This window comes from Parus major, chromosome 17, assembly GCF_001522545.3.
Source record: "Parus major isolate Abel chromosome 17, Parus_major1.1, whole genome shotgun sequence".
NCBI classification, from domain to species: domain Eukaryota; kingdom Metazoa; phylum Chordata; class Aves; order Passeriformes; family Paridae; genus Parus; species Parus major.
Window position 1 is genome coordinate 2,809,135 of NC_031785.1, and position 27,511 is coordinate 2,836,645.

Below are 27,511 nucleotides of genomic sequence, written 5' to 3' on the forward strand. Positions count from 1 at the left end.
TCTCAGATCCCTCACCCACAGGTGGCACAAGCCAAGTGACCCCTGAGCCTTTCCATAGGGAGCTGCTGCTTCAAACCCATCACTGAGAGGAAAAGAGGGAGGTTGAGCCTCCCTGCTGTTAATTTGAGCTCCCAGGCACTCATTTTTGCCTCGAGGAGATTCCCCTGGACAGCTGTGCTCCCAAAGATTCCCTCAGCTGGGAATGCCTGCACCCTGGGAGCGCTCACACATGGGGTACACAATCAGCTGCTGCTGGGGAGGGTGATGGGCAGCCTCTCAAACCCTTTCTGCCAAGGAAAACAAGAGGGGGCTTTCTTTAGCCATGCATTTATATAAATAAACACAGGAATATTTTGCAGCTCCCGGGGGACTTGCCCAGAGCTCTGTTCTGCTGAATCAGGGTGGGAGTAATTCCGTGCTCCCTGTGAGCCTGCGCAGGAGCTGCCGGCACGAGCTGGGGACACAGGGGAGCCCGAGGTGGCACGTGGCCCTAAATCCATGCCAGGCACTCTGCTGGGACAGGAGCACAGCCCACGGGCTGCCGTGGGGGTCTGGAGAGTCAAGAAAGAATTGCCACTGCCACAACCCTCGTGCTTCAAAGTGCCTCTGCTTTCAGTGTGGATTGAAGTACCAAAATCCCATTAAAAACTGTATTGTTCCTGCTTGGTTTGCCCAGAGCTGAGGTCACACACACACACTGATGAAATTTGAAATACAATCACTTTTGCACCTGAATGAGCTTGAGAATTAGGGCATCAGGGCAGCTGTTTCCACACTTCTCTGCTGCCTGGCCATGAAGAGAACACCTTTGTCAGGTGATGTCCTGCAGATTTAGTGGCCCAAACCACGCACCTCTCTGTTTCCCAACACAGGCACAGGGTGCCAATAGCACAGTCTTGTGTCCCAAATTTCGGGAGGGTCACAAATACCCCAGAAGGTGCTCCACTGGCAGGCAACATCCACATAGCCCCTCTTGAGGAGGTGGCCACCATCCCTGGCATGCTTGGCCCAGGTCCCCGGTGCTGTGGGGGTCCCCAGTGTCCCCTTTGAGGGGGAACGAGAGGTGGCTGCAGTGGGAGCTGCCAAAACGTGCCCCAGTGGGGAGGGATGGACCCACCCATCCCAGGCCTGCTGTGAGGCTCGGGAGGGAGCCTGGGCGAGCAGCCCTGTCCCTCCCCGTGTCCCCAAGGACTCGTGGCTGCTCCTCTCCGTGTCAGCCCCCCGTGCCCGTCCCCGGTGGGCTCGGCGTGGGGGTCCCGCCCCGTGGCCCCTCTGCCCCTCGGGGCGGCCGTGTTTGTTCTCCTCGCGGCGCCCCTTATCAGCTCCCAACACACACAGGAAGTCCTGTCTGGGATTGTCCATCCCCGGCCTGATTTATACAGGAAGAAAAGCATAAAAAGCCGCCCTTCCACCTCAGCAGCCACCTCCTGCCTGTGCGCGGCCGGCGGCCGGCCATGCCCGGGACACCGGGGACACCGGGGACACCGGGGCCGCTGGACACGGGGTGGCCGGGCAGGGATGGCCACCAGGAACCACCAGGGAGCACGGCGGGGGACAGCGGGGCACCCAAGGTACCCCAGAGCCACAGCAGGGATGGATGGGATGGGATGGGATGGGATGGGATGGGATGGGATGGGATGGGACTGGGACTTGGCACTGCGTCCTTGTGAGCTCTGACTGGGTTTTGCCCCTGCTCATGATGCTGGGAGCCTTGGGGATGGCTGAACACCCAGCACGGAGTGAACAGGTGTGTGAGGTGTCTCTGGGAGCACACAGGTGTGTCTCAGAACACACAGGTGTGTGAGGTGTCTCAGAGCACACAGGTGTGTGAGGTCTCTCAGAACACACAGGTGTGTGAGGTGTCTCTGGGAGCACACAGGTGTCTCTCAGAACACACAGGTGTGTGAGGTGTCTCTCAGAGCACACAGGTGTGTGAGGTGTCTCTGGGAGCACACAGGTGTCTCTCAGAGCACACAGGTGTGTGAGGTGTCTCAGAACACACAGGTGTGTGAGGTGTCTCTCAGAACACACAGGTGTGTGAGGTGTCTCTGGAAGCACACAGGTGTGTGAGGTGTCTGTCACAGCACACAGGTGTGTGAGGTGTCTCTGGGAGCACACAGGTGTNCACACAGGTGTGTGAGGTGTCTCTGGGAGCACACAGGTGTCTCTCAGAGCACACAGGTGTGTGAGGCAGTCTCCACCTGCTCCCAGCAAGGCTGGATCCTCTGTCATCCACGTGCTCTGAGCAGAGCCCAGCCTCCAGCACTGTTATTTTTATGTCACCCCACTGGCACTCAGGCTGTTTTCACGGGGAGGAGAAGCCAGTGGGTAAATTTTACCTCCTGTGTGTGTAGAGGCTGCAAACCCTTGCACAAATTCCCGTGAGATAGCTGGAAATTCTTAGTTAATCTCTTTTCTTTCTGTAACTCCCTCCCTTTTCCCTCTGCCTGCTCTCTGGATACCTCTGATACATCACCACGCTGTCCATCCTCCCTGCTCTGCTCCTCTGTGTGCTGCTGAATGCACCCCAGCCCCGGGTGGGATGTGGGGCAGGACAGGGATGTGGCTGGGGGCTGTCCTGGCTCTCCCACCAAGGCTTGTCCTGCCTGACAGCCGAGCCTGGATCACGCTGGCTGAGCACAGCAGGAGCTCAGCAGAGCCTCCCAGATTTATAACCACAGAGCTGGGTGCTTTTCATGCTGCCTGCAGCTACCTGGGGGTCCTGCTCTCCTCATCTGTGGCATTGCACAGTGCAGGCAGGAGGCTTTCAGTGGGAACCCAGGGTGTTTTGGAATAAAGGAACAGCTGGGATACCCAAGCACTGTCTGGGGCAAAACCACGCCAGTGAATGGCTCTTGGTAGAAATAACCCAGCATTATTTTTTCCCAGGGTCCAACATTCATGGAACCAACTCCCCGAGCAGAGAATCAAACGCAGAAAGAAACAACAAGGCTTTGGCAGTGATTAAATTAATTTCAAGCTGGATTGGGAAGGTCTGGCAGTGCTTGGGAGACTGTGGAAGGTCGTTGTGGCTGGAGCTGGAGCATCCTCAAAAATCCACCTCACCTCTGGGCAGCAGTGGAAAACATGGATCTGCCCTGGCAGATTCCCACTGTTCTTCCCTGGGATCTGCCGATGGAGCTACTCCCCCTCTCTGCTGTTCCACTACCAGCTCTCCCAAGTTTCCCTGGAGGTAAGGACGAGAAACTGAATCTGCTCTGGAGGCTCATTTGAGCCTTTTCCCAGGCTCTGCTGCTGCAGATGGGGCTGGTCTGGGGGAGGCAGATTTACAAACTGCAACAAATTGGGGTAAAGGAGCCTGCCCCACAGTCCCAGCAGCAGCAGGAGGGCTGGGAGGAACAGCAGGGAGAGCACCAGACCAGACAGGGAAACAAAAGTGTCTCTGCAAAGAGAAGGGGGGGGATCAGAACTCTTCTTTCCCCTCTCCCAAAGTGATCCCAGGATCCCTGTCCTGCCCACAGCCTAGGGCAGGTTCCTGCAGCTGGAGGCTTTCCCCTGGAAGAAAAAGATGATCAGAGCAAAAATTTCTTGTGTGAAAGGCTCTCTGCTGAGCTGTTCCCTGGGAAGGTGAAGGGGCCGAGCCATCCTGCAGCTCCCACCACACTTCCCACATTCCCATTCACTGGGAAAGTGGGGCAGGGGACCACGGCCAGGTTTAGCCAGGGAAATTTTACAGAAAGCCACAAAATTCCGTTTATTCTTGGGTGGGATGAATCATTTCCCAGTTTTTACGCAGCAGCTATTGCTGCCTCCTCTAAATGTAAATAAAAATTCAAGCGTGGATGTGAGGGAAAATAGAGCTGGCTATGGGATGATGCCCTGTCCCTGCATTGTTTCTGCACAGCTCCGGCTCAGCTGCTGGTTGTCCCCATGGGCACCTTAAGTTATAACACACTGGTCCTGAGACAATTAATTCTTGTGAAGTCCTTACTCAGGCAAAAAAAAAAGAAAAAATCACTTTGTGGGGCTCAGGTCTTGGTATTAATATGCAGAGCCACTGGTGACAACAGAGCGAGAGCTATGGGTCAAGTCCTTTTCTTGGTCTGACCTGGTTTTACCCCACTGCCATCAGTGGAACCCTCTAGATTTCCACTGTGATAGCTGGTGTGCAGCTGACGCAGCTGAGAACAACATGGGCCAGAACAGAATGGTGGGAGGTCATTTTCCTCACAGAGCTCTGCAGAACAAGGGCTGCTCCTGAGCTTAAACTGAAATGTAAAGTTTACAAACAGCCTCATGAACGGCCCGAGCAGAAGAATTTGTCCTGGAACAGCAAAAGCCATTCCTCCTTTTTCTTTTTTTTTTTGTTGAGAAGCACCAGAATTTCCCTTTTGCTTTAGCAAGTGCTTCCAGTTCCATGCCAGACCCCCGTGGAGACCAGTGAGAGCCCATTGTGTGCCGCAGGTACGGGGTCAGCCACGGCTTGTGGGGGCTGGAGAGTTTTGCATCTGTATGTGTGTCACTGTCCTGCCCGTGTCCCCATCCATCTGTCACTCCAGTCTGGGGAGAGCTCATGTGCCTGGGCACGTCCCCTTTTCTGTCAGGGGCTGGAAGTGCTCCTCTCTAAAGAGCAGGTTCCTGATGTGGGATTTTAATGCTGATCTATTAATTCTCCACTGTTAATCCTCCCCTTTTTCATGCCTCCCACCCTCCAAGCTCTCCTACCAAACAGGGAAGCGCTTCCAGCCCTCAGCTGCAGCCCTCACTCGGGGGGATGTTGGATGTTGGATGCCCAGGCAGCTGCAGTGGGCTTGGCAGGCTCTGGGAAATTGGGAGGTGGGTGAAAATCTCACCTGGTGCTCAGCCTGAGATCTGCTGGGGGCCAGCACTCGCCGCCCCTCCCAGCTCACACTGGTGGTAAAACCAGTGGGAGACAAGGAGGTTTTGACATTGTTGAATCTAAGAGGGAGGTTGGGCAGACATTTCTTTCCTGGCCTGGAGACAAGCATTAATATTCGATGTCGTGGGAGTACACTGCTGGTGTGCAAGGGAGAAAGCTGTGGGGGAAAAATGTAAAACATCGGGCAAGGGAGGACTTTGAATTCAGGCGGCCACGCAGGCAGGAGCCCAAATCCCCTGCTGCCTTTGTCAGGAGCTCATCACACTGACATGAACAGTGCCAACAGATCTGATCTTCCCCCACTCTGAGCTGGCATAACTCCTCTGCTTCCAAGGGAACTTTGCCAGGCCTTGTCCTGGGGGATTTCCCTCCCAGCATAATGAATATTAGCACAGAAGACACAGAACCCTCCCTGGGAGCGGAGGATTAAATGCTCTTTTAATGGGCTGTATGCAGTTCTTTAGCAGCTGACACGGGCACTTGATGGAGCAAAGATTTGACCCAATAAATGGGACTGGAAAGGAAACTTTCTGCAATTAAAATACTGGCAGAATTTTAAAATGCTCGGTGCACTTAGGGAATCACTGCCTATGGTTGAGAAGGCTCCAGTGGAGTCCCTGGTAGGAGCGTGCTGGGTCCTGTGCTGCATGGTGGTGTCCTGTGAGGAGCTGAAGGATGAGTCCATCCTCTTCCTCACCATCAAATTTGCACTTGGAATTCCAGGGGTTCATGCAAAGGTTTCCTGGGCAGTGAGGGATGGTTGTCCTTAAATGGAGTGTAATGGTAAAATAGAGTGTAATGGTAAAATAGAGTATAATGGTAAAACAGAGTATAATGGTAAAACAGAGTGTTGGGGAGCAGCAGATGGAATTACAAATCAGGGAGCTGAGGTTGGATACACCTGGGAGACTGTGCCAGGTGCACTCCTGTTCTCCTGGCTTCTTGGAAAATCCCAGCCTTGAGCAGTGGCAAAGCTGCTGGAGGGGATAGATCCTGCTCAGCAAATCCCTTCTGCTCTGCTCAGCCCCTGCTCATCCCCCGGCTCGCTCAGCCCTAAAGGGTGCAAAGGCTCTGCCTGGATTTCCACTGGGATCACAGCAAGGAGAGGGAGGATCAGGGCCATAGGATGCTCCTAAAAGCCTCACTTTGGGATGGGGATGGATTTCCTCATGCCCTGCCACGGGTGTGACACAGCAGCGGTGTGAGCTCGGTGCCGCAGGGACTGTGGCCACCACCCTGCTCTGATCCCTCACCCTCTCTGCAGGGATCTTTGGGAGTGTCCAGGGAACAGCAGGGTCCATCCTGGACAAGGGCTGGGTCTCTGCTCTCTGTCTGCCTGACAAAGGGAGTGTAACTCTGGGCTTTTTCTGTCCTCACAGAAAGAAACCAGGATGCTCCATAAGCAAAGGATCTGTGCCCAGGACACCTGATGGAGCACCGTGGATGGGGTGAGTTGTCTCAGCTCCAAAATGAGGTCCTGTGCTTTCAGTATGGCCACACAGAGAGGCTCTGGCTTCCACAAGCATTTTGCAATTATTAGACAATAATTCAGGCTCTGTTCATCTCCCCCGTACACCAGAAAAAACCCAATAACGCTCTCTGCATAGCAGGATAATTACTGTGCTCCCAAGGCTCTTGGGAGAAGTTACCTGTGCTGATGAAATTAAGGGAGCTGAAACCATTCCCCAGGGGTAGGATGGGTCCAGAGGGTGAACAAACCTGTGTGAGATGCTGTACAACACGGAGCTGCACTTCCACCAGCACCAGCAAACCTTTCCCTGCTGCTGGGAGGGATCTCCACCAGCACTTCCAGAGAGGATTCCCCTCTGTTCCCCTCTCAGGGAGGATCCCACCAAAGCTCCTTTCACACTGAGAGCCCCAAGCAGATTCCCCAGAGGGCGCAGCACTGCCCAAGGCAGCTCCAGTTCCATCAGCAGTGTATCCCTGAGGAAATGAAGGGGATGGGCCAGTGATCTCAGTGGCTCTCTTGGAACCATTATTGTTGAACTGGTAAATATTTCCTTTTAAATGCTTACATGCTTTCAAAAAATTTGCAGGGCTTAGTGGGAACAAATATTCCCAGGGGGCTGTATCCTGCCATTCATTTGCACATCAGATCCCTGCTATCTTTAAGAATGGTTCTGTGCATGGGCAGGCGCCTAAGTCATTTGAGAAACAATAACCCTCTGTGCTCTAATTTTCCAGACAAAAATGTAGACAAAACAAGTGGCAATTTGGCACAAACCGAGCCACTTTGATAAATAACCGGGCATTTAAGAGGAGAAGCCTGTAGGCAGCTGGGCTCGGGCTGCCCGAGCTGTCCCGGGGCAGGTGCTGGGCAGCCGGAGCTGAGCCCTGGGTGTCACCCTGGAGATTCCCTCTGCAGCTGGGGGGCTTCCAAGGAATTCTCTAAGCATCCTTTGGGATTTGCTGGAAACCTGGCGGTTCATCACGGGCTCCTGCAGGATTTTGTGATGAGCTCAGGGCGATTAGCGGGTACGGCGGGAGGGTCAGGACCAGGTCTCTAACCTAGGGAGCGGTGATGTCTCCTCCTAAAACCCTCTGTGCTCATGGTGGGGAGTGCGGACCACGACAGGAAATTTTAGTAAAGAGAATTAATTCTGCCCTGGCCACTGCACTGGTGAGGGACCATTCCCCCGGGGAGTCCGAACACCCCTGGGCGAGGGGGTGCTGGGGGGCACAGCGGTCCCTCGCAGCGTGGGGCTGCGGGGCTGGGGGCTCGTCCTGCCCTGGGGCCGCCAGGTAAGGCTCCAGATCCACCCGGGCGGGGGTCCCCCGCCATCCTGTCCCCAGCGGCTGGACAACATTGGGGACCCAGAGCAGCGTCTCGGGGGTCCTGCCGTGTCTCCCCCCGGTGCCGCCCCGTCCCCGCGCGGGTCCCGGGGAGCCGGGGGCAGGTGGCGGCCGGCGGGGCGGGGGCAGGCGGAGATCCCCGGGCCCCGGCGCTTCCCCCCGGCCGGGAGGCTCCGCTTTCCTGCCCGCCGGGAGCTCATTGGGCCGGGGCGGAGGGACCGGCTCGGGCCGGGGGAGGAAATGCGCGGGGGGCCGCGGCTCGGCGACTCCGCGGCTCCGCCACCGGCACCGGTGAGTCCCGGCGGGAGCCGCCCGGGGCTCGGCACGGCCGGGGGGGCTCGGCACGGCCGGGGGGGCTCGGCAATCCGGGGGACTCGGCAATCCGGGGGAGCTCGGCCGCATCCCCGCCGGGAGGGGCGGGGGCCGGGGGTGCCGGGGGTGCCGGCGGAGCGGGGCTCGGTACCGCAGCGGGGAGGGGGGTCTGGGCCGGCGGATGGGCTCCGCCTGCTCCGGGGCTCGGGCTGCTGCGGCCGCGGGGAGCATCCCCGGGACACCCGTGTCCCCACGGCCCCGGGACACCCGTGTCCCCACAGCCCCGGGCCACCCGTGTCCCCGCGGCCCCGGGAACATCCGCGTCCCTGCCTCCCCCCCGGGCCACCCGTGTCCCCACAGCCCCGGGACTCCCGTGTCCCCGCAGCCCCCGCGGTTCCCGGGTCCCCGCAGAGCCTGCAGCCCCCCGGGCCACCCGCATCCCCGCAGCCCCCGGCGGCTCGGGTCCCTGCATGGTGATGCTGTCCCCGCAGCCCCCGTGTCCCCGTGCCCGTCCGGACAGTGCCACTGTCCCCTCCGCGGTGTCACCATGGCCGTGTCCCGCTCCATCCCTCGGTACCGCATCCCAGCCTGCGCAGGGAACAGCCGGAGGTGTCTGGGAGGGAGAATCCATCCCCCTGCGGCCGGGGCTGACCCTCTCCGGGAGGGTTTGGCTCTGAGGGCACAGGCCGGCTTTGGAGCCGCGGTTTCATCTGCAGAACCAGGCCGGGCTGTCTGGAAAAGTGCGGCCGTGGCGGTCCCGGGAGAGCCACGGCATCCTCGCCAGGGGCTGGGTTCTCTCAGTGCAGCCGGAGCACGATTCCTCCTGCTGCCGGCAGCTGGAGTTTTAGTCTTGCTTCCGTGGGCAGAGCTGGGGAAAGTGCTGCTCTCCTGCGCCGTGGGCTGTGTGTCCCCTCGGTTGCTGTGGCAGGTGAGGCAAGAGAAGAATTTTGGGAATTTTGGAAGGTTTTAGGAATGGTTCTGGCTGGTGGGACAGCGACCCCCAGACTCACAGGAGCACGCGGTCAGACAAGGAGGGTTTGCTGACCCCTAAGACATAATTTCACTTGTCAGACCACGGGGCTTCACCTCTTCATTTGAGAGCCTTAAAAGGCAGAGACAAAAAAAAAGTATCTATTTTTTCTTGGCCATAATTTTTTTTGTCCCCTTTGAGTTCTGTGCTTTAAAATAGCATGGAATAGATGGTGGCAACAGGTTGGAGCATCTTCAGCAGCTTTAAAGAGGTTGATTTCTGTAAAGCCATAAAAGAGATAAGTCTAGATGATCATATTTTCTACTTTTACAGCTTTTTCTGGCATGAAGCAACCAAAATTTTATGACCCAGAGGGATCCTCGAGTGCTTGAGGTAGGGCAGTGCTGCTCCAGCTCAAAGTGAACAAACAAACTCTCTGTATTTTAGTCTCGTGCCCTCTGTTTCTTGCTGTCCCCACAAGGAAAGCTCCCATGGCAGCCACGGGAATCCTGTGGGAGGATGGAGAAGGTTGGCAGAGTTTGACTTCCAGACTTCAGGAGCAGCTGTGAGAGCCAGGAATCTGGGATTGTAGGGAAGTTTTGTGTCCCAGTTTAGCCCTGGGAAAAGCTGGCTGATGGAGCAAAGGGGAGTTGGTGTGTGTCTGTACCCCAGTGTCCTTGGAATGTCTCCAGGGCTGGGGAGAGGGAAAGCTTCTTCATGGGTTTTTAAAGAAAACTTTCCTGCAGAACAAGCAAGATTTGCTTTCCTGATGGGGGAGGTACCATAAATTCATCATTAGGAAATTAAACTAATTGCTGTGTTTGAAGGAGAATGGAGGACTACAGGCTTTAAAGCACCAAAATCCTCCTGCCATCCTCAGGGCTGGGCTAGCTTGGAAATCTGCTGGGATATTTGATATTTGACATCTGATATTAAGGGGCAGGGAGGCACCAGGCTGGTTTCTCTCCAGATGTGAATCTCTATTTCTCCCTGCCTCAGATTCTTCTCCTGCACCAAGAAAAGGACAATCCTGAGTGCCTTGGAGAAGGGCTTGGAGACCTGCAGGGTCTGCAGATTAGCCATGGTTATTTGTAACAACCTGTCTCAGAGCTGGGATTTCCCAATGGAGTTTGGGGATCAAACTGGAATTTTCCAGTCCAATCCTGCCCACAGGGGATTTTAGAAAGTTGATGTGCTGCTCACCATATCTGCAGTCTCAGAAGGTTTCTTGTGTAGCCTCCCCTTTCAGAAAGTTTAATCAGCACAGTCTGATTCTTTCTTTAACTGGTGCATATTTAAGGTGGGTTTCTTTATTTCTTTCTCCTTCAGCTGCTGCCATCCGGAGGCCAAGTGGTTTGTTTAAATGAGATATTGTTTAAACTGGATATTGTTTAAATTGGATATTGTTACCAACCCTCTTCAGCCTTGTTTTGTGTTTGTCCTCTGCTAGAAAATCAAAACCTCTTGGTTTGTGCCTCAGAACCGACTCTGCAGATGGTACATATGGCCCTTACAGCACTTCTCTCTGTCACGAATTTATGTTTTAAACAGAAGAAGATCAGATTTCAGTGTTTTATGTGGTGGGAAAACACAGCTTTACAATGCTGTGTGCATTAAGAAATGATGGGCCATTGTTTTGCCCTCACTGCCTGGAACTGGCAGCGAGTTTCAGGCAAAACACGTCCCTTCCCTGCCCCAGAACACACAACTGCACAGCCCCTGGTGCCCTGAGAGCATCTCCAGGCATCCCCCGGGGTAAATCAGGAACAATTCCTCAATTAATATTGTGCCACCGTGATGAGACAAGTGGGGCAAGGTGGGTTTGTGCCTGCAGCAGCTCCCACCTTGCCAGGGGTTTGTCCCCACGGCTGTGTGGGATGTCCCCAGCTGGGCAGGGACACCTCATGGAATCACAGAACTGTTGGAAAAGACCTTTGGGATCATCTTTGACCTCACACCTCCTCATCACCTGCACCACGGCACCGAGTGCCACATCCAGTCTATTTTAAACAAATCCAGGGATGGTGGCTCCACCATCCCTGACGATTCCGGTGCCCAGTCGCTCTTTCAGTGAAGAACTTTCTCCTGATGTTTCCTCAGGTTCACAGCTCTGCTTTCCTTGCAGGGATCCCCACGGAAGGCCGAGCCATGCAGTAGGAGCCAGCACAGCCCAAAGGAAAGCAGGACCCGGTGGTGCCACGGGAGGGACGGGACATGCGGAGCCTCAGCTGCCTCCTCCTCCTCCTCTGGGGACTCCTCCTCTTCCTCAGCACCACCAGCACGGAGGGCTTTGCCCAGGCAGGGTAAGGCCCTGTTTTGTTTGCACCTCTCAGGTGTGATCTCCACCCATCAGGGTGAGGCGTGTCCTCTCTGTGAGGGAACAGCCCTGTGTGGCTCTCTGGGCTGGTGAGGAGGTGGAAAAAGCTCTCCCAGGGCTCAGCAGCCCTTTGCTGGTTGTTTGCTTCCTCACTAAAGCTAAAACCTCTCTCAGAGGAAATGTCCCAGCTCTGTTTGACTCCCTGCAGGGATACAAAGATGCTCTTGGCTTTTTGTCCAGGAGAGTCCAAAGCTCATCAAGCCCTGAGCTGTTCAGGAATTATTACTGTCTCTTTCAAGCACATCCTTCATGAAAATAAGTGTGAAATCCTGCTAGCACACAAATCAAGCCTTGTGAACAAGCTGTGGTTGGAGGATGCAGCTCCCATCAGAGGAGGATGCAGCTCCCAGCTCTGATGGACATCCAGGGACAAGGGTGTGGAAAGCACAGGATGCTGCTGGGGCCCACGGTCCTGCAAGCCCAGCAGTGGCAGCTCCAGCAATTCCCCTCCCCTTGCTGGGAAATGGGTCTGGGAGAGCTCCCTGGATCCCAGCACAGCCTGGGCAGGCACAGCTCAGCTCCTGCCGGGTCTGAGCAAGCCCAGAGCTCAGTGCCCCAGTTTCTTCCCCAGCTGAGAGGAGCTGGAGCTCAAAACCCGCCCCCAGACACAGCTCACATTTTCTACAAAGTTTGTTTTTACACTGAAATGCTCCTCCAGCATCAAACCTTTCACATTCTGTCCAGGACTGAAACCACAGCTGAATTCCTCGCTCACAGGCACAGGCTGCAGCTAAAACTTTGTTCTGAATTTTACAAAGCAAACAACTGCCATTTAAAAATTGCATCTTCTATAACATTAATCATGAGGCCGAGAGGAGTTTTCTGGAGCTAATGGAAGCCATCTGATGTCCATGCTAATTCCCAGGCTTTTTATTTTAGTTTCTAATTGAGCTGGGAAGCTGAGACAAGTAGATGGTTCCTCAGTGGGACTGACCTGCTTGGGCTGGAAATTGTTGAAAAAAAAAAGGATGTTTAACCAAGACCACTTTGGCTGTTAACCTTGGGAAAGTTTTTGACTGGATAACACTTATCTTAGGAAGGCTGGGGAGTGCCTTTTATCCAACCTCTATTTTCTTTGCGGTGAGCCTGACCCTTCCTGTGAAATCATTAATTTCTTGGTGACCACAGGGGCATTCGTTTCAGGAATGCAAAGGTCTCAGAAAGGAAAAATCCGCCTAGAAAGTGATTTTAGGGGAAGGAGACAATGAATGTAATGAGTAAATCATCCCTAAATCTGGGTCCCCTGGGACGGGGGGAGGAAGCGCTCGCGGAGCTCCGGAGTTGTGTCACTGACCCAAAACAGCTTGAGGAGGGTTCCCAGGTCCCTGGGGCACCAGCCATGTGCAGAGGGGGAGCTCAGCCCGGTCCTGGCTGTGGGGCTGACCCGTCTGTGCTCAGCCGCAGGGTGTGCGCCGCGGGGCCCAGCGGCCGGAGCGCCCCGGCAGAGTCCCACGTGCAGCCCGAGTACCAACCCTACCTCACCACCTGCCAGGGCCACCGCCTCTGCAGCACCTACAGGTGAGCCCAGCCGCCTGCACACATCCTGCTCCATCCCCAGGGACAGGGATGGCAGCCCCTGGAGCTGCTCTGGGGGCTGGAGGCGCTTTGGGGTGCCCAGCTCAGCCCGTCCTTGCCTTGCAGGACCATCTACAGGGTTGTCTACAGGCAGAGGCACCGGCAGCTGCCCGAGCCCACGGCCTCGTGCTGTCCTGGCTGGAGCAGAGCAAGCGGCCACACGCTGGGCTGTAACAGAGGTGAGGACACCCCGGTGCCACTGCCCATCCCCAGACCCCTCGTGTCCCTCCAGGGGACCACATCTCTCATTTACCAACTCTCTGCCTGTCAGATGGATTCTCCCTGAATTAAATGTTCAGCATCACAGCCAAATGTGGTTTTATATCTGATTAATTCCCAGCTTTTTTCTGCTGCCTCTTGGGCCTTTTACCTCTGGGATCACTTATTATCTTTATAGTTACCAGAGGATAAATAAAACAAGCCCTTCCCATCTAAATCAGCAGGAATGGATGAGAAATGCTTTCAGGAGGCAACAAATGCAAGCCACAGCAGCAGCCAGTCTGTCCCCAGATGAGCTCAGAGCATGACACCAGGGGCTGCTGCTGCCTGTTGCCCTCCTCCTTCCCATCTTTGCTGCTTCTCCTCTTTCTCCCACCCATCCTGAGCCCTATTTCCCCTGCAACTCAACCCTGCTGCATGGTGCTGCTGTGTTTTGGGGGGTGCACCCATCCAGGGTGGAGGGAGGGAGCTGGGGAGCTGCTGGGTGATGCTGTGCTGCTGTTCCCTGTCACAGCTCTCTGCTGGGAGCCGTGCCAGAACGGTGGGAGCTGCACCTTCCCCGGGAGATGCTCCTGTCCCCCCGGCTGGACGGGGCGAGCCTGCCAGACAGGTACTGACCATGTCCCCCTGTCCCTGCTCCCTGTGTCATACCTGCCCTGCTGCTGCTGGGAGAGCTTCTCCTGGGAGCATCCCAGCTGCCATGGGGCTCTGGGTGTCCTTTGGCCCTGCACAACCCCTCAGGGTGGACAGGGACCAGGGCTGTGGCTCCTGTCAGACCTTTGGGCCACGTCTGATTCTGTCCCTCTGCACGCACATGCACACCTACTCCAGGAAAGGATGGGAAGTGTGGCTCCCAGGAGAGTCTGACCTCCCTGTGGCTGCCTCAGTGCTCCCAGCTCTCCAGTGCAGTTCTGGCATCCCCATTTTCTCTGCCTGCTGCTCTGTGCTGGGTCAGTGTGAGCAGAGCTGTGAGCAAGCCAGCAAAAATCTCCCTGCAGCACAGAGCCCTTGTGGGGCTGGCCTGGGACTGTGTGTTCCCAATCATCCCTCCCAGGCTTTGTAAACTCTTGCTGTAAACTAAAACCCCTTTACTGCAGAGACTGAAAATCCATAAACCAAAAATATCCGGGGTTGGAGGGGAAGCCTGGTGATGTCTCCAGCACAGGAACAGCCGGGTGCTCCTCACAGCATGGGGAAATAAGGCAGCGTGGTGCAAAACCTCTGCCACGGCATTTCCCAGCTTTTCCCAGCTTTCCATCCCCCTGTAAGGCAGAGGAGGAGCGTGTGGCATTGACCCATGCTGGGCCAGGCAGGGCTGAGCCCATCACTGACAGCTCCAGCTCCAGAGGAAAGGATTTTCCCACTGCCTAAAACAGATTTGCCCGGGCGTGGGAAGCGCTTCAGCTCTTTCTGCTTTGTGGGAACAGCTTTAATAACTCCCCCGTGTGAGGAGAGGTTACTGGGTTTTGTACACACTTGAAAGGCTGATAGCTCCTCACCACAGCTGGCTGGAACCAAAACCCCGGCCGTAAATCCAGGATGAGAGCTGAGTGCTGCCTGCGCCCGCCTGGCCAGAGCTGGGACATTTCTGACCACAGCTTTTACTTCTGGCTGTGTTGTGGGGGAAGCAGGAGGAGGGGAGGAGATGAGACCCCCTCCAGCCTACCCAGATTTATCCAGGCCTGTGCCAGGCACTGGTGGTGCTGAGATATCCAGACCTGTGCCTGGCACAAACAGCAGTTCACCTGGGGGTACTCACTGGGGTTCCATTGCAGCCCCCCTGTGCCTAATCCTGTGCCCCTCACCCTGTCCCCCTCCTCACTGAGCTGTTCCTGTGTTCCAGACGTGGATGAATGTGCCAGCCAGAGCCACGGGTGCAGCCAGCTCTGCATCAACACAGCCGGGAGCTTCCACTGCGCCTGCCGGGACGGCTTCAGCCTCGCTGCCGATGGCAAGGGCTGCCAGCCCCTGCTGCCAGCACCCGGGACTGACACCTCCAGCCAAGCAGGTAAGCTGTCCCACACTGAGCCCCAGCTGCTGGGGGCCTGCAGTGAGAGCTGAGGTAACACTCAGCATCGCAGGAGTGGCAGGAGCTGGGAGAGGGGACAACAGCCAGAGCCCCTCAGCTTTATTCTCGCTGACCCAGGAGCGCTTCTCCCACCCAAACAACTTCCCCTGAGCACAAATCCATCTGTGAGGGTGACAGGGCCTGGCTGTGGCTGGAGCTGTGTGGGATGTGTCTGTTCTCTCCGTCATCGTCCTCGTTCCCGCAGGGCAGGTCCGGAGCCAGGAGGAGCGGCGCTGGTGACGGCCCATTATTACTTTTGGTACGCGCTGTGACACTTCAAACTCGTACCGTGAGTAATAATGCGCTGTGGCCAGCACGGGCATCACGCAGCAAACATCTGGGACAGCAGGGCACCGCCTGCACGTGCCCCACCTGCCTCTGCCCCTGGGCAGGGCCCTCAGCAGGGACAATCCCTTGTGCCCACCACAGCACAGGGCAGAGCTGGCTGGTTTTTGGCAACACAGGCACCAAAGGCTGGGATCCACCAGATCTCTTGTCCTTTAAGCATCATCCCACTGCCCAAAACCCTCCCCACTTTGTTGCAGGTGCTGCAGCAGCAGGAGCAGCCAGTGCCTTTAGCAGCTGGACTAGATGCCAACAGGTCCAGCTGATGCTCTGGGGGATGACCCTGGGGGTGGAAAGCAGCAGAGCTTGGCCAGAGCCCTGCAGCTGTGTCTTTCTCCCCAGCAGCTTCCACCTCACCACAGCAAAGGGCTTTTACTCACTGACATTCCCTCTGTCTTTTTTTCAGGTCCCTCCAGTGAAATGAAGGAAGAAATGAAGGACCTGAGGAGCAGAGTGGAAGCGCTGGAGCAGGTGAGTTACAGCACATCCCCCTGCTCTGTTCCTGCTCAGCCAGCTCCCACCCAGGGCTGTTTGCAGCCAGGGTTTCCCTCTTCCCCAGCTCTATTTTTAACATCCCAGCAGCGATCCCAGCTGTGCTCCCAGCCGTGCTCCCAGCCCACGCCGCGGCTTTTCCAGCCCTTTGAACACAACCACAGCCCCACAAGCCCTCCCTGGTGGGTGCTGCATCCCCCTGGGGGGTCCTCCTGGCCGAGGGGGGATGCACTCACAGCTCCCCTTCTCCCTGCAGAAGCTCCAGCTGGTGCTGGCCCCCTTCCACAACGTGATGCCGCCAGAGGATGTCGGTACAGACCCCATCAGCCGCCTGTCCCACTCCCTCCAGCAGCTGGACAGGATTGACTCCCTGAGCGAGCAGATCTCCTTCCTGGAGGAGAGGCTGGAGACCTGTAAGTGCCTGGAAAAAGCAGTGGGAAGGATCTCCCTCCAGCCACGGTGGCCACACGGAGCAGATGTGGGCCAGCAAGATCAGTAACACATATGCCACTGTTAATCTGGGTCTGCCTCAAGCTCAGCAGCCTGTAATTAATAAAGGATGAACACCAACAGCCCATTAGCTTTATTTCAAAGCTGTTTCTATGGCTGCACTGTCTGACTGCCCTTGTAGCAGCCAAAAATTGTAGGACTGGCACATGGAAATGTGGCTGTGGGGCAGAGCTGAGGGAGGCACCTCACAGCTGCTGTCCCTTCCTGATAACCCAGTCCTTAAGAAAGAACCCCCAGCTCTTAGGAAATTAACAGTCCAAAAAGTCAGTCAGGGAAGTTTAGGGAGCATGAAGAAGTTGGCAGATTTATGAGCCTGGGAAGTTTTAGGTGTTTCTTTTGTGAGTTTACAGACCAGGAGGGGCACCAGAGAGGGTGTCCAAAGCAGCAAACTGAGGAAGGGACCCCTGTGAGGGCTGTCATGTGTGAAATGGCTGGAGATGGGGGGGTCCTGCCTGGAATCCCCACCACACAGAGGGACAGCATCCCCTCGGGTCCCTGTGGTGCTCACCTTGACTCCAAGCAGAACACAACTCTCTGAACTCTTTTATTTTGATAGGCAGCTCTTTGCAGCTCATTTTCCCATTAAATAATTCCAAAAACTAGGCATGGCTGGGGTGTGCAACAGCAGCTTGCTGAGTCTTTGAAAGACTCAGGAGAAACTGGTTCAGGACATATCCAGTCCCAGTTCAGTGCTTGCAGTAATGGCCAAGAGAGAAAAATAATTCCAAGAACTTGTTTGAAGACAAAGCAGCTGCAAATAGACACTTAAAAACCATCTGAGAAAGAGGTAATTACCAGAACCACTGAGTGTTCCAGCAGGCTGAGTTTTCTAGTAGTGCCCTACACATATTATTAGTGGCAGCACAGAGGAATGTGAGCAGTATCACAAGGTAACATGGATTCATTCCAAGGGATGACTCCAAAGTCCTGAAATTAATTTCTGCCAGGTCTGTCTCAGCAAGCAAAACCTGTTTTTGTCTCTCTTCGTGGTCTTGCAAGTCCCTGTAGGACACAAAGCTGTCCTGTCATACTCCAGCAAGCTCTGGGGCTTGCAGGGCATCCCATGGAGTTACTCAGCCATTCTGTGCCTGGTGGAGCATTTCCCACCTGAATTCTACCCTACAACTGCACTCCCCAATTAACTGCTCAGTGAGGATGTGTGCAATGACCAAAAAAAACCATTTTCTCTTCTTTAAACCAAGAGCTCTTTAAGCCATAATGATTTTGGCCCCTCTAGGTCTGAACTACCCCTGATCCAGCACAGACTGTCACTGGATTTGGGGACATTGTGCACAGGGCCCAGGCAAGGACTGGGACATGGCAGGGAGGTGAGAGTGTGGGGGGGATGAAGCCAGCCTGGGGTTGTTTGGTAAAAGGAAAGCAGCGTGTGTGATATTCCCAGAAATTCAGGTCAGTCTCATTCTGCCTGGGAAAGACACAAACCAAAGCCAGGCTAATGACTGAATTTATCCTGCTGAACTTATTTCTCTTTCCAATCTTCCCAGGTTCCTGCAAGAATGAACTCTAGCAGAAGGCCTGGGGACCTGGAGCAAGCTGAGTGCATCCCAGCTCTCATCTCCCTCTCCAGCCCCAGGCTGGGGATGAAGGCACACCACCTACAGGGAGGCACAGGGTAGCAGAAGGCTGGGCTCCCATCAGCATCCCCATCGTTCTCTCTTCCAGCTCACCTCACCAAAGGTCACGCAGTTCCTTGCAAACTGGACTCTGAGTCCTCTCCCTGCTGGAGAGGCAGCAAATAAATGCCTTACCTCGTGCCACGAGTGCCTGGCTGTGCCAGACTGGCTGAGTGTGAACTTGGGGGTGTTTGGCTTTTCCTTAGAATGCTAAGGGACATCATCTCCCATGAGCAGCGAGCACAGGGCTGGCTGTGCTTTCTGCCCTGCCAGAGCACAGGCCTGGCCCAGGCAGGGCAGCTGCCTCCCCACACTCCTGTGCTTGCTGTCACATGGAGAAGGTGGGGACAAGTCCCTGCAGCCCCAAGCCAGGTGGGGACAGGTGCACCTGGTCCTGGCAGAGCTGGGTGCCCATCCCTGCAGCTCCTGTTCTGCTCTCCAGGAGCCCTGGAGTGTGGCTGGGTGAAGCACAGCCCTCCTGCCTGGGGAGCACAGGGTAGGGACAAGGACCCACCCTGCCCCTCCATCACCAAACCCACCCCCTGCAACAGCTGAGGGCTCAGCACCCCACATCCTCCTCCCTCAGCCCCCACATAAGACCAGGAGGCTCCTTTATTTAAATAACCAAAGGTGTAATTTTTTTGTTGTTATTGTTGATTTTTTGTAAAGCACACAACATTCTCAGCCCAATTAAAAGTGAACAGCAGACAACTGCATACAGAGGCACCGCTCCCTCCTCCCAGGAGGAGTCAGACATGGTTCCCTTCCCCAGGGGCCCACCCAGGGCCCTCCTGGGTTGACCCTCCATGACAACCCTTTATCTGCCACTCTCACAAAGTGCTGGTTTGGTTCCCATCCTCCCACCCCGACCCTTCCCATCCCCTGAGTCTGTACTGTAAGGCCCCTCCAATGAAGCCCCTTGGCAGCACCAGCTTGGCCCAAGGGCTCCTTCCATGGAGCTCCCTGCCGCTCCCAGCTGAGGCTTTAGCCCCAAAATACCAGATAAACACAACTCCAAGGCTGCAGGGGCTGGGTGTGCTGGTTACCTGAGTAGCCCCAGGTGGCTTATTCCAGGGTCCCCTGTGCCATGAACAGGGGAGCTAAAGCTACAGGAACCGTGGCCCTGACCCAGCCTCCAAGGGCATCAACATTCCCAGCTCCTCGTGAGGGATCCAGGAACTCTGTTGGTCCATCATCCCTTTTATTTGACTGGGAAAGGGGTTTATGTCCCCCCAAGGGGCAGCTGAAACCTTCCAAGCCCCGTTTGAGCTGCAGCTCACCCACCCTGTGGCTCTGCAGGGGTTTCACAGGCCTTGGAGAGCGGCAGCTCCGCCTCGCAGCTCCGCAGAGACGCGGGACAGGCACCATCTTTCGGCCAGTGCTGACCATGACAAGTGACAAAACGAGCACCAGAGCCCTTTGCCTCCATAAGGGGCATTGCAGGCACCGGGATGTGACCAGGCTGAGCCACCACCACGGCAGGGAGCTGGCAGCAGTTTCCCAACTTGATGCTGTTGTGACACAAGGGCATCTCAAGGGGACAGGCCCGTGAGTGCCACTGGTGGGTGGCAGGGCTCTGGGCTGTCCAGGGAGGACACCACACTCCTAGTGCTGCTGAAAAGCCAAAATCTGGATTTTCACCCAGTTCTCAGCCCTGTTTGTGCATCAAGATTGTGCTGATACAAACTGCTGCCTGGTGGTTTCCACCTGGGACATCACAGGGCCAGGCCAGCACAAGCTGAGCCTGCAGGAACACAGGTGCAGGGACAGTCACACGAGGCAGAGCTCAGGCTCCAGGCAGGTTATTGCCATCATCCTGTGCCAGCTGCAAGAGCTGGGGGAACTCACCTCTCTGGTCATTGAGCCCTTTGGTAGCACAAGTTTGATGCCTGAGAAATTCAGAGAAAGGAGATATTTCAAAGTGAGAAAATGAAGCTGTAAGAGAAATCCACTCAAAGGGGAACCTTAGTGCTGGCTTGACACTCTGTGTGTGCCAGTCTGTGGTGCTCCCAAGAGTTAGAAATCACTGCAGAGGAGAAGTTCCTTCAGTATTTGGCAAGAACAGATAGGTCCCTTCAGCCACCACCACACGGTGACACCACTGGAGAAGCCTCTAGGATGAGTCCTTTGCCTCGCTTGGACGGCCTGACAACCTGAAGAGGGTCTCCCTCATGGTGCTGAAGCATCTGTCAGTGAGGTCGGTGACATCGTCTGACGTCAGCCCTTTGGTCTCTATTGGAGGCAGAACCTCAACCTTGACTTTGCCTGGGGACAAGAGAGGAGCCTGTGAGAAACCCACACACCACAGGAGCTCTGTTCTCTGCCCTGTTGCCCACCCTGGACATCCCCAGCACAGCCCTCAACCCCCCCAGGGCTTCAGGCATCCACCCCTGGAGCACAGGCAGAGTCAGATCCCAGCTCCAACAGCTGTGTCACTCAGAATAATTCCCCTGTGCCCCAAAATGCCATCCCAGCTAGAGCCTGCCCAGAGCAGGAGGTGGAAACCAATTTTTAATGAAAACATCCCTCAATGTACTTAATTACAGCCCTTCCTGAGTTAACCCAGCCCAGGCTCTGGTGCCAAGTGCTTTGAACTGCCTCCAAACATCTCCCAGCAGGGCTCCTCCTGTTCACCCCAGCTCTGCTTTCCTCCACACCCCTGTTGAGCCAGATCTCCACACAGGACAACACCAAGCCTGTCTCCAAGTGACTCCTTGTTACCTGATGTAAATAGCTTCGTCTTTGGGTTATAGAAAGCGGTGAAGGAGGAATACACCACAGGGATCACTGGCACCTTGGGGTAGGAAAGAAAAAGAGGCACTTCAGCAGCTCAGCTCAGGCCAGGCTAGAGACAGGCAGTAAATCCCACACAGCAAAGCTGACCTGGCCTGACTCTCAGACATACAGGGCATACACAGCCTCACAAACAACACCCACTTCCAAAGGCTGGAACAATCAGCAGTCAAATGGAATCAAAACCACTCTCCAAAATCTCAAGGCACAGGGATAAGGCTCAAGAAACCAGGGCCAAGTTCCACCACAGCCTCAGCCCTGGCTTTTAGGGTTACTCAACCCAAGTGAGGCTTCAAACCCCAAGTACTTTCTGTCATGCAATCAAGCACTGCAGGCTGCCTGTTCTGACAGGCCTTGCCTGCTGTACAGGCACGTGTCTGGGGCACGGTGGCTGCTCTGCTTTCAGTTTCTAAGAAGAGGAGTCACCAGTTGTTATCAATTGCTCCCGGGGAAGCTTCAGACAGACACAGGGCCAGAAGGGCAGGCAGAGCTGTTGTTCCAGTGCTGCTAACACAGCCAGGATCTACAGTTGGTGACTCAGGGGGGTGTAGCAGAGGCGGGGGCCAATTCCATGTCATCCTTTCCTCCCAGCAGCTGCCAGGCTCTGCCTTGGCTGCAGCACCCAGACAGGAATGGGGATGGTACAACACAGGCTACACCCTGGGCTTGGCCAAGTTAACCCAGCAGAGAGCTGGCACCTCTTCCCTTTCCCAAAATCCCTGCTGTAACACCTCTCCCAGGAAAACCAGTTTCCCCTGAGGCCTCGAGTCATCCCAGTCTCTGGCACACTGCCCCAGCACTGTGCCCAGGCAAGCACCCTGCTCCTGAGACAGCTCTGGCTAGATGAAGCTGTTTGCTTGCTCCCCCACTAAATGCTCATGGATGCTGTCATTTTGGAGAGAAAACACATACCAAGAACTGCCATATGGCTGCCAGGGAGGCAGCAGCTATTTTCACACAGAGCAAGCCCAGATGTTGCTCTAAAGCACAAGAATTAACAATCCTGAATCACCACTACACTGTTGCAACCTGGGGGATTGAGAAATGGATCCACAGCTTTGGGTTTCCCAGGAAAGGACCCATTGGGCTCCCTGCCAGGAGCTCTGGGCTGCAGCCATGCCCCCAGGAATCCCTGGGCACAGGCACTGCCCTGCCATGCTGCCAGGAAAGCCTGGAGATAGGGATCAAGCCTGCCTGTCCCTCACACTCCTCCCTCCAGAGGGGACACCAGGACTGAGGCAGGCAGAGGAGAGGACCGGGAAATTCTCCACTGTCTGCAGCCACTCATGCCCAGGCTCAGCTCATTCCCAGAGGGGATGGAAAAGGCTCTTGGCTGCTGCTGGACAGCACTTCTGACACTCATGGTTTACCTGAGTAGGTGTTACGTGGGAACACAGCTCATCTGAGATCAAACAAACCAAACACTGCATGATCAGTGTGCAGTGCCACTGCAAAAGCATTCCCCATGCAGGGGCAAATCACTGTTACCTGTGCCTGGACAGCGAGGTGAAATGCTCCTTTCTTGAATGGCAGCAAATCCCCAGTGCAGTTTCTTGTGCCCTCTGGGTATACCCACACCTTCACCTGCACATGGAGAGACAAGGCTCTGCTCCAGAAACCCACTTGCAGTGGTGGGAGACACCAGCCAGCTCTGCCAAGCTGAGCCAGCACCAGGAGTGCCACAATCCCTCCATGCCACCCCACCTGGCTCCACAGTGACACTCACATTCTCAGCCACCATAGTCTTGGCCACATCTGACATCACCATCTTGGCACTGCTGGTGCTCTTCCTGTTGATGAAGATGACTCCACCGAGGTACATGATGAGCCCCACGCTGCCCATGTACATCAGCTCTTTCTTGCCCACCTGGACACAGTTGTCGGGCAGGACCTCCATCAGCCCTAATGGGATGGCAGAGGGCAAGACCCAGCAGTCACCCCCCCTGCCTGCACTCAGGAAGGACAAGGACAGGGGCACCAGGGACAGGCTGCTGCCTTGCTTCTCCCCTGGCTTCTGAGAGAGGAGGCTTGGCACACAGCAGAGTTAGTGGGGCAGGGTGGCAGCAGGACACCCCCAGAGGCAGCTCATTCCCCAGCCCCAAGGAGTCCAGCAGGGCCACTGGCACATGTGCTGGGCCAGCAGCTCAAGGACAGCAGCAGCTGGGGTGCTGCACAGGTGTGGGATTGCTCAGAGTGACAGGAGACCCTTCCCACAACCAGCACCGATGAGGAAGCTGCACCAGGGGCTGCTTGTCCAGGAGGTACAAGCAGGACTTCTCCCAGTGGTGAGCAGGAGAAATGTCCTCTTCCCTCCCACCAGCTCCTCACCCATCATGTCGAGGACGCTCTGATGGTTGGACACAATGATAGCAGGGCCCTCCACCTTGAAGTTCTCCAGTCCCTTCACCTCAAACCTCACGCCAAAGAAATACTTGAAGGTCCTGACAACAGCTCTGATGATTCTGCGGAAGAAAAAATCAGTCAGCAGCAGGGCAGGGAGGGCAGGGGCTGCTATATCCAGTGGGGGTGGAAGGAGACAAAAAGAGCTCTAGGACAGAGAACCTCCTGTCTTATTTGCACTGTGGTCCACCCAGGTGTCTGTCCTGCATGGTCCCACGCGCTCCAGGAGTGCTGATCATTTGCCCTGTTCACTGCCATGGTTCTGGGCTGCCCCGGTGCTACCACACTCTTCCTCCTGCAAGCAGCAGGGTCCCACAAGTCCTTCAAGCAATTCTCCCAGGAGCTGCCACTCCCCAGCACACCCAACACCCAAGGAAGGCTCTGCCAGGTCTGTTCCTTGCAGTGCTGGAAGATGCTGCTCAATGATATAAACCCAGGGTGCCCAAGGAAGGAGGGTAATGAAGGTGAGAAACACTTCCCTGCACAAGGCAAGGATGCAGGCAGCAACCAGAATGCTCCCCACATGGCTTGGCAGAGGCTGGGTGCCCCCAAGCAAACACATGCTCAAGCTTTTGCCCTTCCCCAGTGGATCTACAGGTCTGACAGAGCTCCCAGCTTCTCCCAGCTTTTCCCAGCTGGGAGACTCCAGTAGTTCCACTCAGCCACGCCAACACTGGAGTACATTTCCATGCCCTTGTCAGCACATGGGAGCAGGGCCCATCTATGCCACCCCCTGACCTGGGGACTTGGGGACTCTCCAGCTAGGCCAAAGGACACAGGCAGGAGCTGGCAGAACACAGGGACTATTTTGGGCAAGGGAACAGCCATTTACCAGGACAGGTGGCAGAGGAGCCTGCACGTGAACAACGCTCCCAGGAACAGCCACCAGCCTGGCTCTGCTCTCCCCTAGAGCTGATTCCAGAGCTGACCTGCCCTCCAGCAAGCACCTGGATGTCCTGCTTCAGGGCCATTTTCTCTCTGGCAGGCAGGGGATGGAGCTTTCCTTTGTGCAGCAGCAGATAGAGGAACAGTGTCAGCTTTGTCCCCACCACTTGGGAACTGCGCAGCACCATCCCCCTGAGAAACATCCTGGTCACTTAGGTGGGAGGTGAGAGCCTGGACAGCATCTCATCCTGGCTTGGCAGCAGCTGCCAGCATCTGCTCTCCAAAAGTCTCCATAAACTCTTGAGCCACAGGACTTCCCCCAGCTTGCTCCTACCCACAGCAGGGTTCACATCTCCTTGGGGTGTCCCCCCATGCAGGCCACCCGAGCTGGCTGTGACACTGGAGTTCAGGCCAGGCCAATGCCCCAAGGTGACACTGCTATCAGTCCTCATTTCAACTTGCGGCAAAGAGCCACACCCAGGGAAAGGACACGGGGAGGTGTGTGGAATGCAGAGCTCCCGAGCTCCACAGCCCGCTCCAAGGTTACAGGGGTGCAGTCCAGGTGAAGAGACAGGGTTACAGGTGAGAAGGGGCAGGGTGACACAAACCAGTGAGGTCATGGGGGATGCCAGGCCACCAGGATGACCTAAATCACACTTCTCCTCCCTTCTGACTGCCAACCAAAAAAGAGGTCACCGCTCTGGAAGTCACAGTGCTCAGTGGCTGCTGGGAGAGGCTGGTTACACATTACTCAAGAGCAACCATCCAGCTTCCTCCTGCCAGCCAGGGGATAGACTTTCCTTGCACAAGATGTGGTGTGAGCCACTGAAAGAGGCAAAGGGGCAGAGCTCAGAGCAGACAAAGAAGAATGGGGTGACCAGCAGCCCTGCTGGGCTGGCCATGTCACCCACAGGGTTAAAGGATGGATCTGAGTCTCCTCCAACCCTGTAAGTGGCTTCTCTGCTGGAATCAACGACCCAGACGTGGTGCAGCCACAGCTTCAGAGAGCTGTAAAACCAGTGCACTTATTTCCAGACACAAGGAGCACAAAAATGACAGAGAACAGGACTTTGCTGTGCATCCCTAACAGTCTGACTATGAAAGCCAGCAGCCCCCAGATTCACGTGCTCTGCTCCACAGCCAGTCACAGAGGTTTGTTTAGGATACTCTGATTTTCAAGGACTACTGAAGTCTGCTTACCAGATTGGAAGCTCTTGCAAGATGTTTTACCACAACACACAGATAAACAGTTCTATCTCTATCAGACACCCTGGGTAATCTCTTCCAAGTCACACCAGCTTGACACTGGAGCCAGCGGCACAGCAAGAACGGGGTGTTCTGCGCCAGGCAACAACTCCATTATTACTGTCTGTCCACCAGCACATGCTCTGCTCCAGCCCTCTTTCCCAAGCTGGAATAAGCAGTCTGGGATGTTGGAGAAATAAGGAACTCACTGGATCACCCCAGCCACAGACCTCCCCGGGGCTGGGATACATCACCAGGATCTTCAGCCAGTGCCACTACACAGAAACAACAGGCTTAAGTTACAGGAAAAGGGCGGTTCTGGCCAAAATTCAGCCCTGGGTTTCAATATGAGCAGTTATCTAATGCAAGTACTTGTTCCTAAATAATTCCTTAAAGTTTACAGAAAATTTAGAGGGTTTATTTTTGGGGGCAAATAAAAAGATAGTGTCTCCATCACTGACATCATAAATTCTTCCAGCTGCAGAGCTGGCTAAGAATTGGAAAGCTGCTCCTGAGTGAGCCAAGGCAACCAAAGCTGGAGAGAGAGCCAGGCTGGAGATCGCAGAGCAGACTGCCTGGGGCCATGGCACCAGCTGGGACGGGCAGGGCACAGCTCTCAAGGCAGCACATCAGCACCCTGTGCCTGCTCCCTCTGCCCTGAGTCCTATGTGTGAGAGCCACACTGCGAAGCAAAGTCCAACTCCACCTGCTGAGGTGCTGCCAACCTTTGATCCTAAAGGATGTTAAGGCTCTCCTTTCCCCTGCATCCATAAAACACGGTCAGCACGGGTAAAAAGCTGCCTTGGGGAGAGCAAAAGCAGGAAATGTGCTGCCAGCAGAGGTGCCAGCTCTGCCCTTAGAATGTACCTTGACATGGAGAGGAGGTGCTGGATGACAGCAGCCCCTTGGCCCTTGCCACAGGTGTCCTGTCAGGGGACACAGGGCCGGACAGCAGCTGCAGGAGAGCTGTGTCCTGGCAGCACATGGCACACAGCCTGCCCACCCGCTCCTGGGGCAGGAAACACCCCAAACACAACCACCCCAGTTGTTAGGATCAAAAGGGACCTTCTAGAGATCAGCTACATCTGCCGTGGCAGGGTCACCCAGTGACACAGGTGTGTTTGGAATGTCTCCAGACAGGTTGATTCCTCGCACTCCCTGGGCAGCCTGCTCCAGTGCTCTGTCACTCAACAAACACTGCTCTCTTGCAGCTTTCCCAAAACAAGGCACCACCGCCACTTTCCAGGCGCTTCATCCCCAAACGCGGCTCGCCGAGGGCTCTGCCATGGGCCAGGACAGCCCCCCTGAGCCTAGACAGGACGCTCGGAGCTGCGCTGCCACCGATGTACAGAGGCTGCCAGCACCCCAGGGCTCCGGGCAGCGGCGGGGAGGTGACACCGCTGTCCCCAGCGCCTTCCCCCCGTGCCCCCTCACCTCATGTTCCTGACGGTGCGGCCGCCGTTGACCAGCAGGCAGGCGGCGGCCGCCAGCGCCGAGGACACCAGGCACAGCAGGCAGTAGAAGCCGATGCGCAGCGAGAAGTTGACGGTGGGGCTGAGCTCCATGAGGACGTGGAGCAGCAGCAGCACGGCCGTGCCCCATAGCAGCCACCCCAGCTCCATGACGGCTCCACCCGGCCCGGCCGCTACTGCCACCTCCTCCCCGGGCAGCCCGCGCTGAGCCCGCCTTATGTGGGCGGCCTGGCCCGCCCCGCCGCTCCCTCAGCGGGGCGGGACGGGCGCGCAGGGAATGTTCCCTTCGGAGCGGGGATTCCTCAGGCTGCTGGGCGGGCATGGGTGGCCATGGCGAGGGGAGGAAGGCGGTTCGTCCCCTAGGGCAGCGCTGTGGGGGTCTGGTCCCCTCATCGAGGGCTCTGGAAGTTTGGGACCCTCATGGAACCACGTGGAGTTTTAAGACCCTCATGGAACCATGTAGAGTTTTGGGACCCTCGTAGTGCCCTGGGGGCGTTTTGTCCCCTCATGAAGCCCTGTGGGCCTTTGGGACCCTCACT

At 56.0% G+C, this 27,511-nt stretch overlaps 2 protein-coding genes and 1 long non-coding RNA gene across 3 annotated transcripts; 1 reads left to right on the plus strand and 2 right to left on the minus strand.

Annotated features, from left to right (window-relative positions):
• The first annotated feature begins 1,464 nt into the window (after positions 1–1,464).
• Positions 1,465–18,357, plus strand: EGFL7 (EGF like domain multiple 7). The gene is given in 13 exon segments (XM_015644902.3): positions 1,465–1,571; positions 2,890–3,193; positions 6,241–6,309; positions 9,291–9,350; positions 11,083–11,110; positions 11,113–11,260; positions 12,733–12,852; positions 12,976–13,088; positions 13,643–13,738; positions 14,972–15,136; positions 15,948–16,012; positions 16,290–16,446; positions 18,049–18,357. Coding segments are annotated over 10 exon segments (945 nt in total). The 5' UTR covers positions 1,465–1,571; positions 2,890–3,193; positions 6,241–6,309; positions 9,291–9,320; the 3' UTR covers positions 18,072–18,357.
• Positions 5,283–6,872, minus strand: LOC109022891. Its single transcript, XR_002002317.2, has 2 exons — positions 6,581–6,872; positions 5,283–5,626 (listed from the first exon to the last, which is right to left on the minus strand). It is a non-coding gene; the product is annotated as an uncharacterized LOC109022891 (long non-coding RNA).
• Positions 18,358–18,788: 431 nt separating the features above from the next.
• AGPAT2 (1-acylglycerol-3-phosphate O-acyltransferase 2) lies at positions 18,789–27,171 on the minus strand. The gene is made up of 6 exons (XM_015644903.3): positions 26,935–27,171; positions 23,299–23,432; positions 22,697–22,872; positions 22,459–22,554; positions 20,899–20,971; positions 18,789–20,442 (listed from the first exon to the last, which is right to left on the minus strand). Exons 1-6 carry the CDS (start codon positions 27,120–27,122, stop codon positions 20,291–20,293), a joined length of 819 nt encoding a protein of 272 aa, XP_015500389.1. The 5' UTR covers positions 27,123–27,171; the 3' UTR covers positions 18,789–20,290.
• Positions 27,172–27,511: the final 340 nt, after the last annotated feature.

What these genes read in the sequence shown, in the direction of transcription:
- AGPAT2 (XM_015644903.3), bottom strand. Translation starts at nt 27,122, where the DNA reads ATGGAGCTGGGGTGGCTGCTATGGGGCACGGCCGTGCTGCTGCTGCTC. An exon ending in CGCACCGTCAGGAACATGAG is followed by an intron (nt 23,433 to 26,934) that starts GTGAGGGGGCAC and finishes TTTCTTCCGCAG; the next exon opens with AATCATCAGAGCTGTTGTCA. An exon ending in GAGCGTCCTCGACATGATGG is followed by an intron (nt 22,873 to 23,298) that starts GTGAGGAGCTGG and finishes CCATCCCATTAG; the next exon opens with GGCTGATGGAGGTCCTGCCC.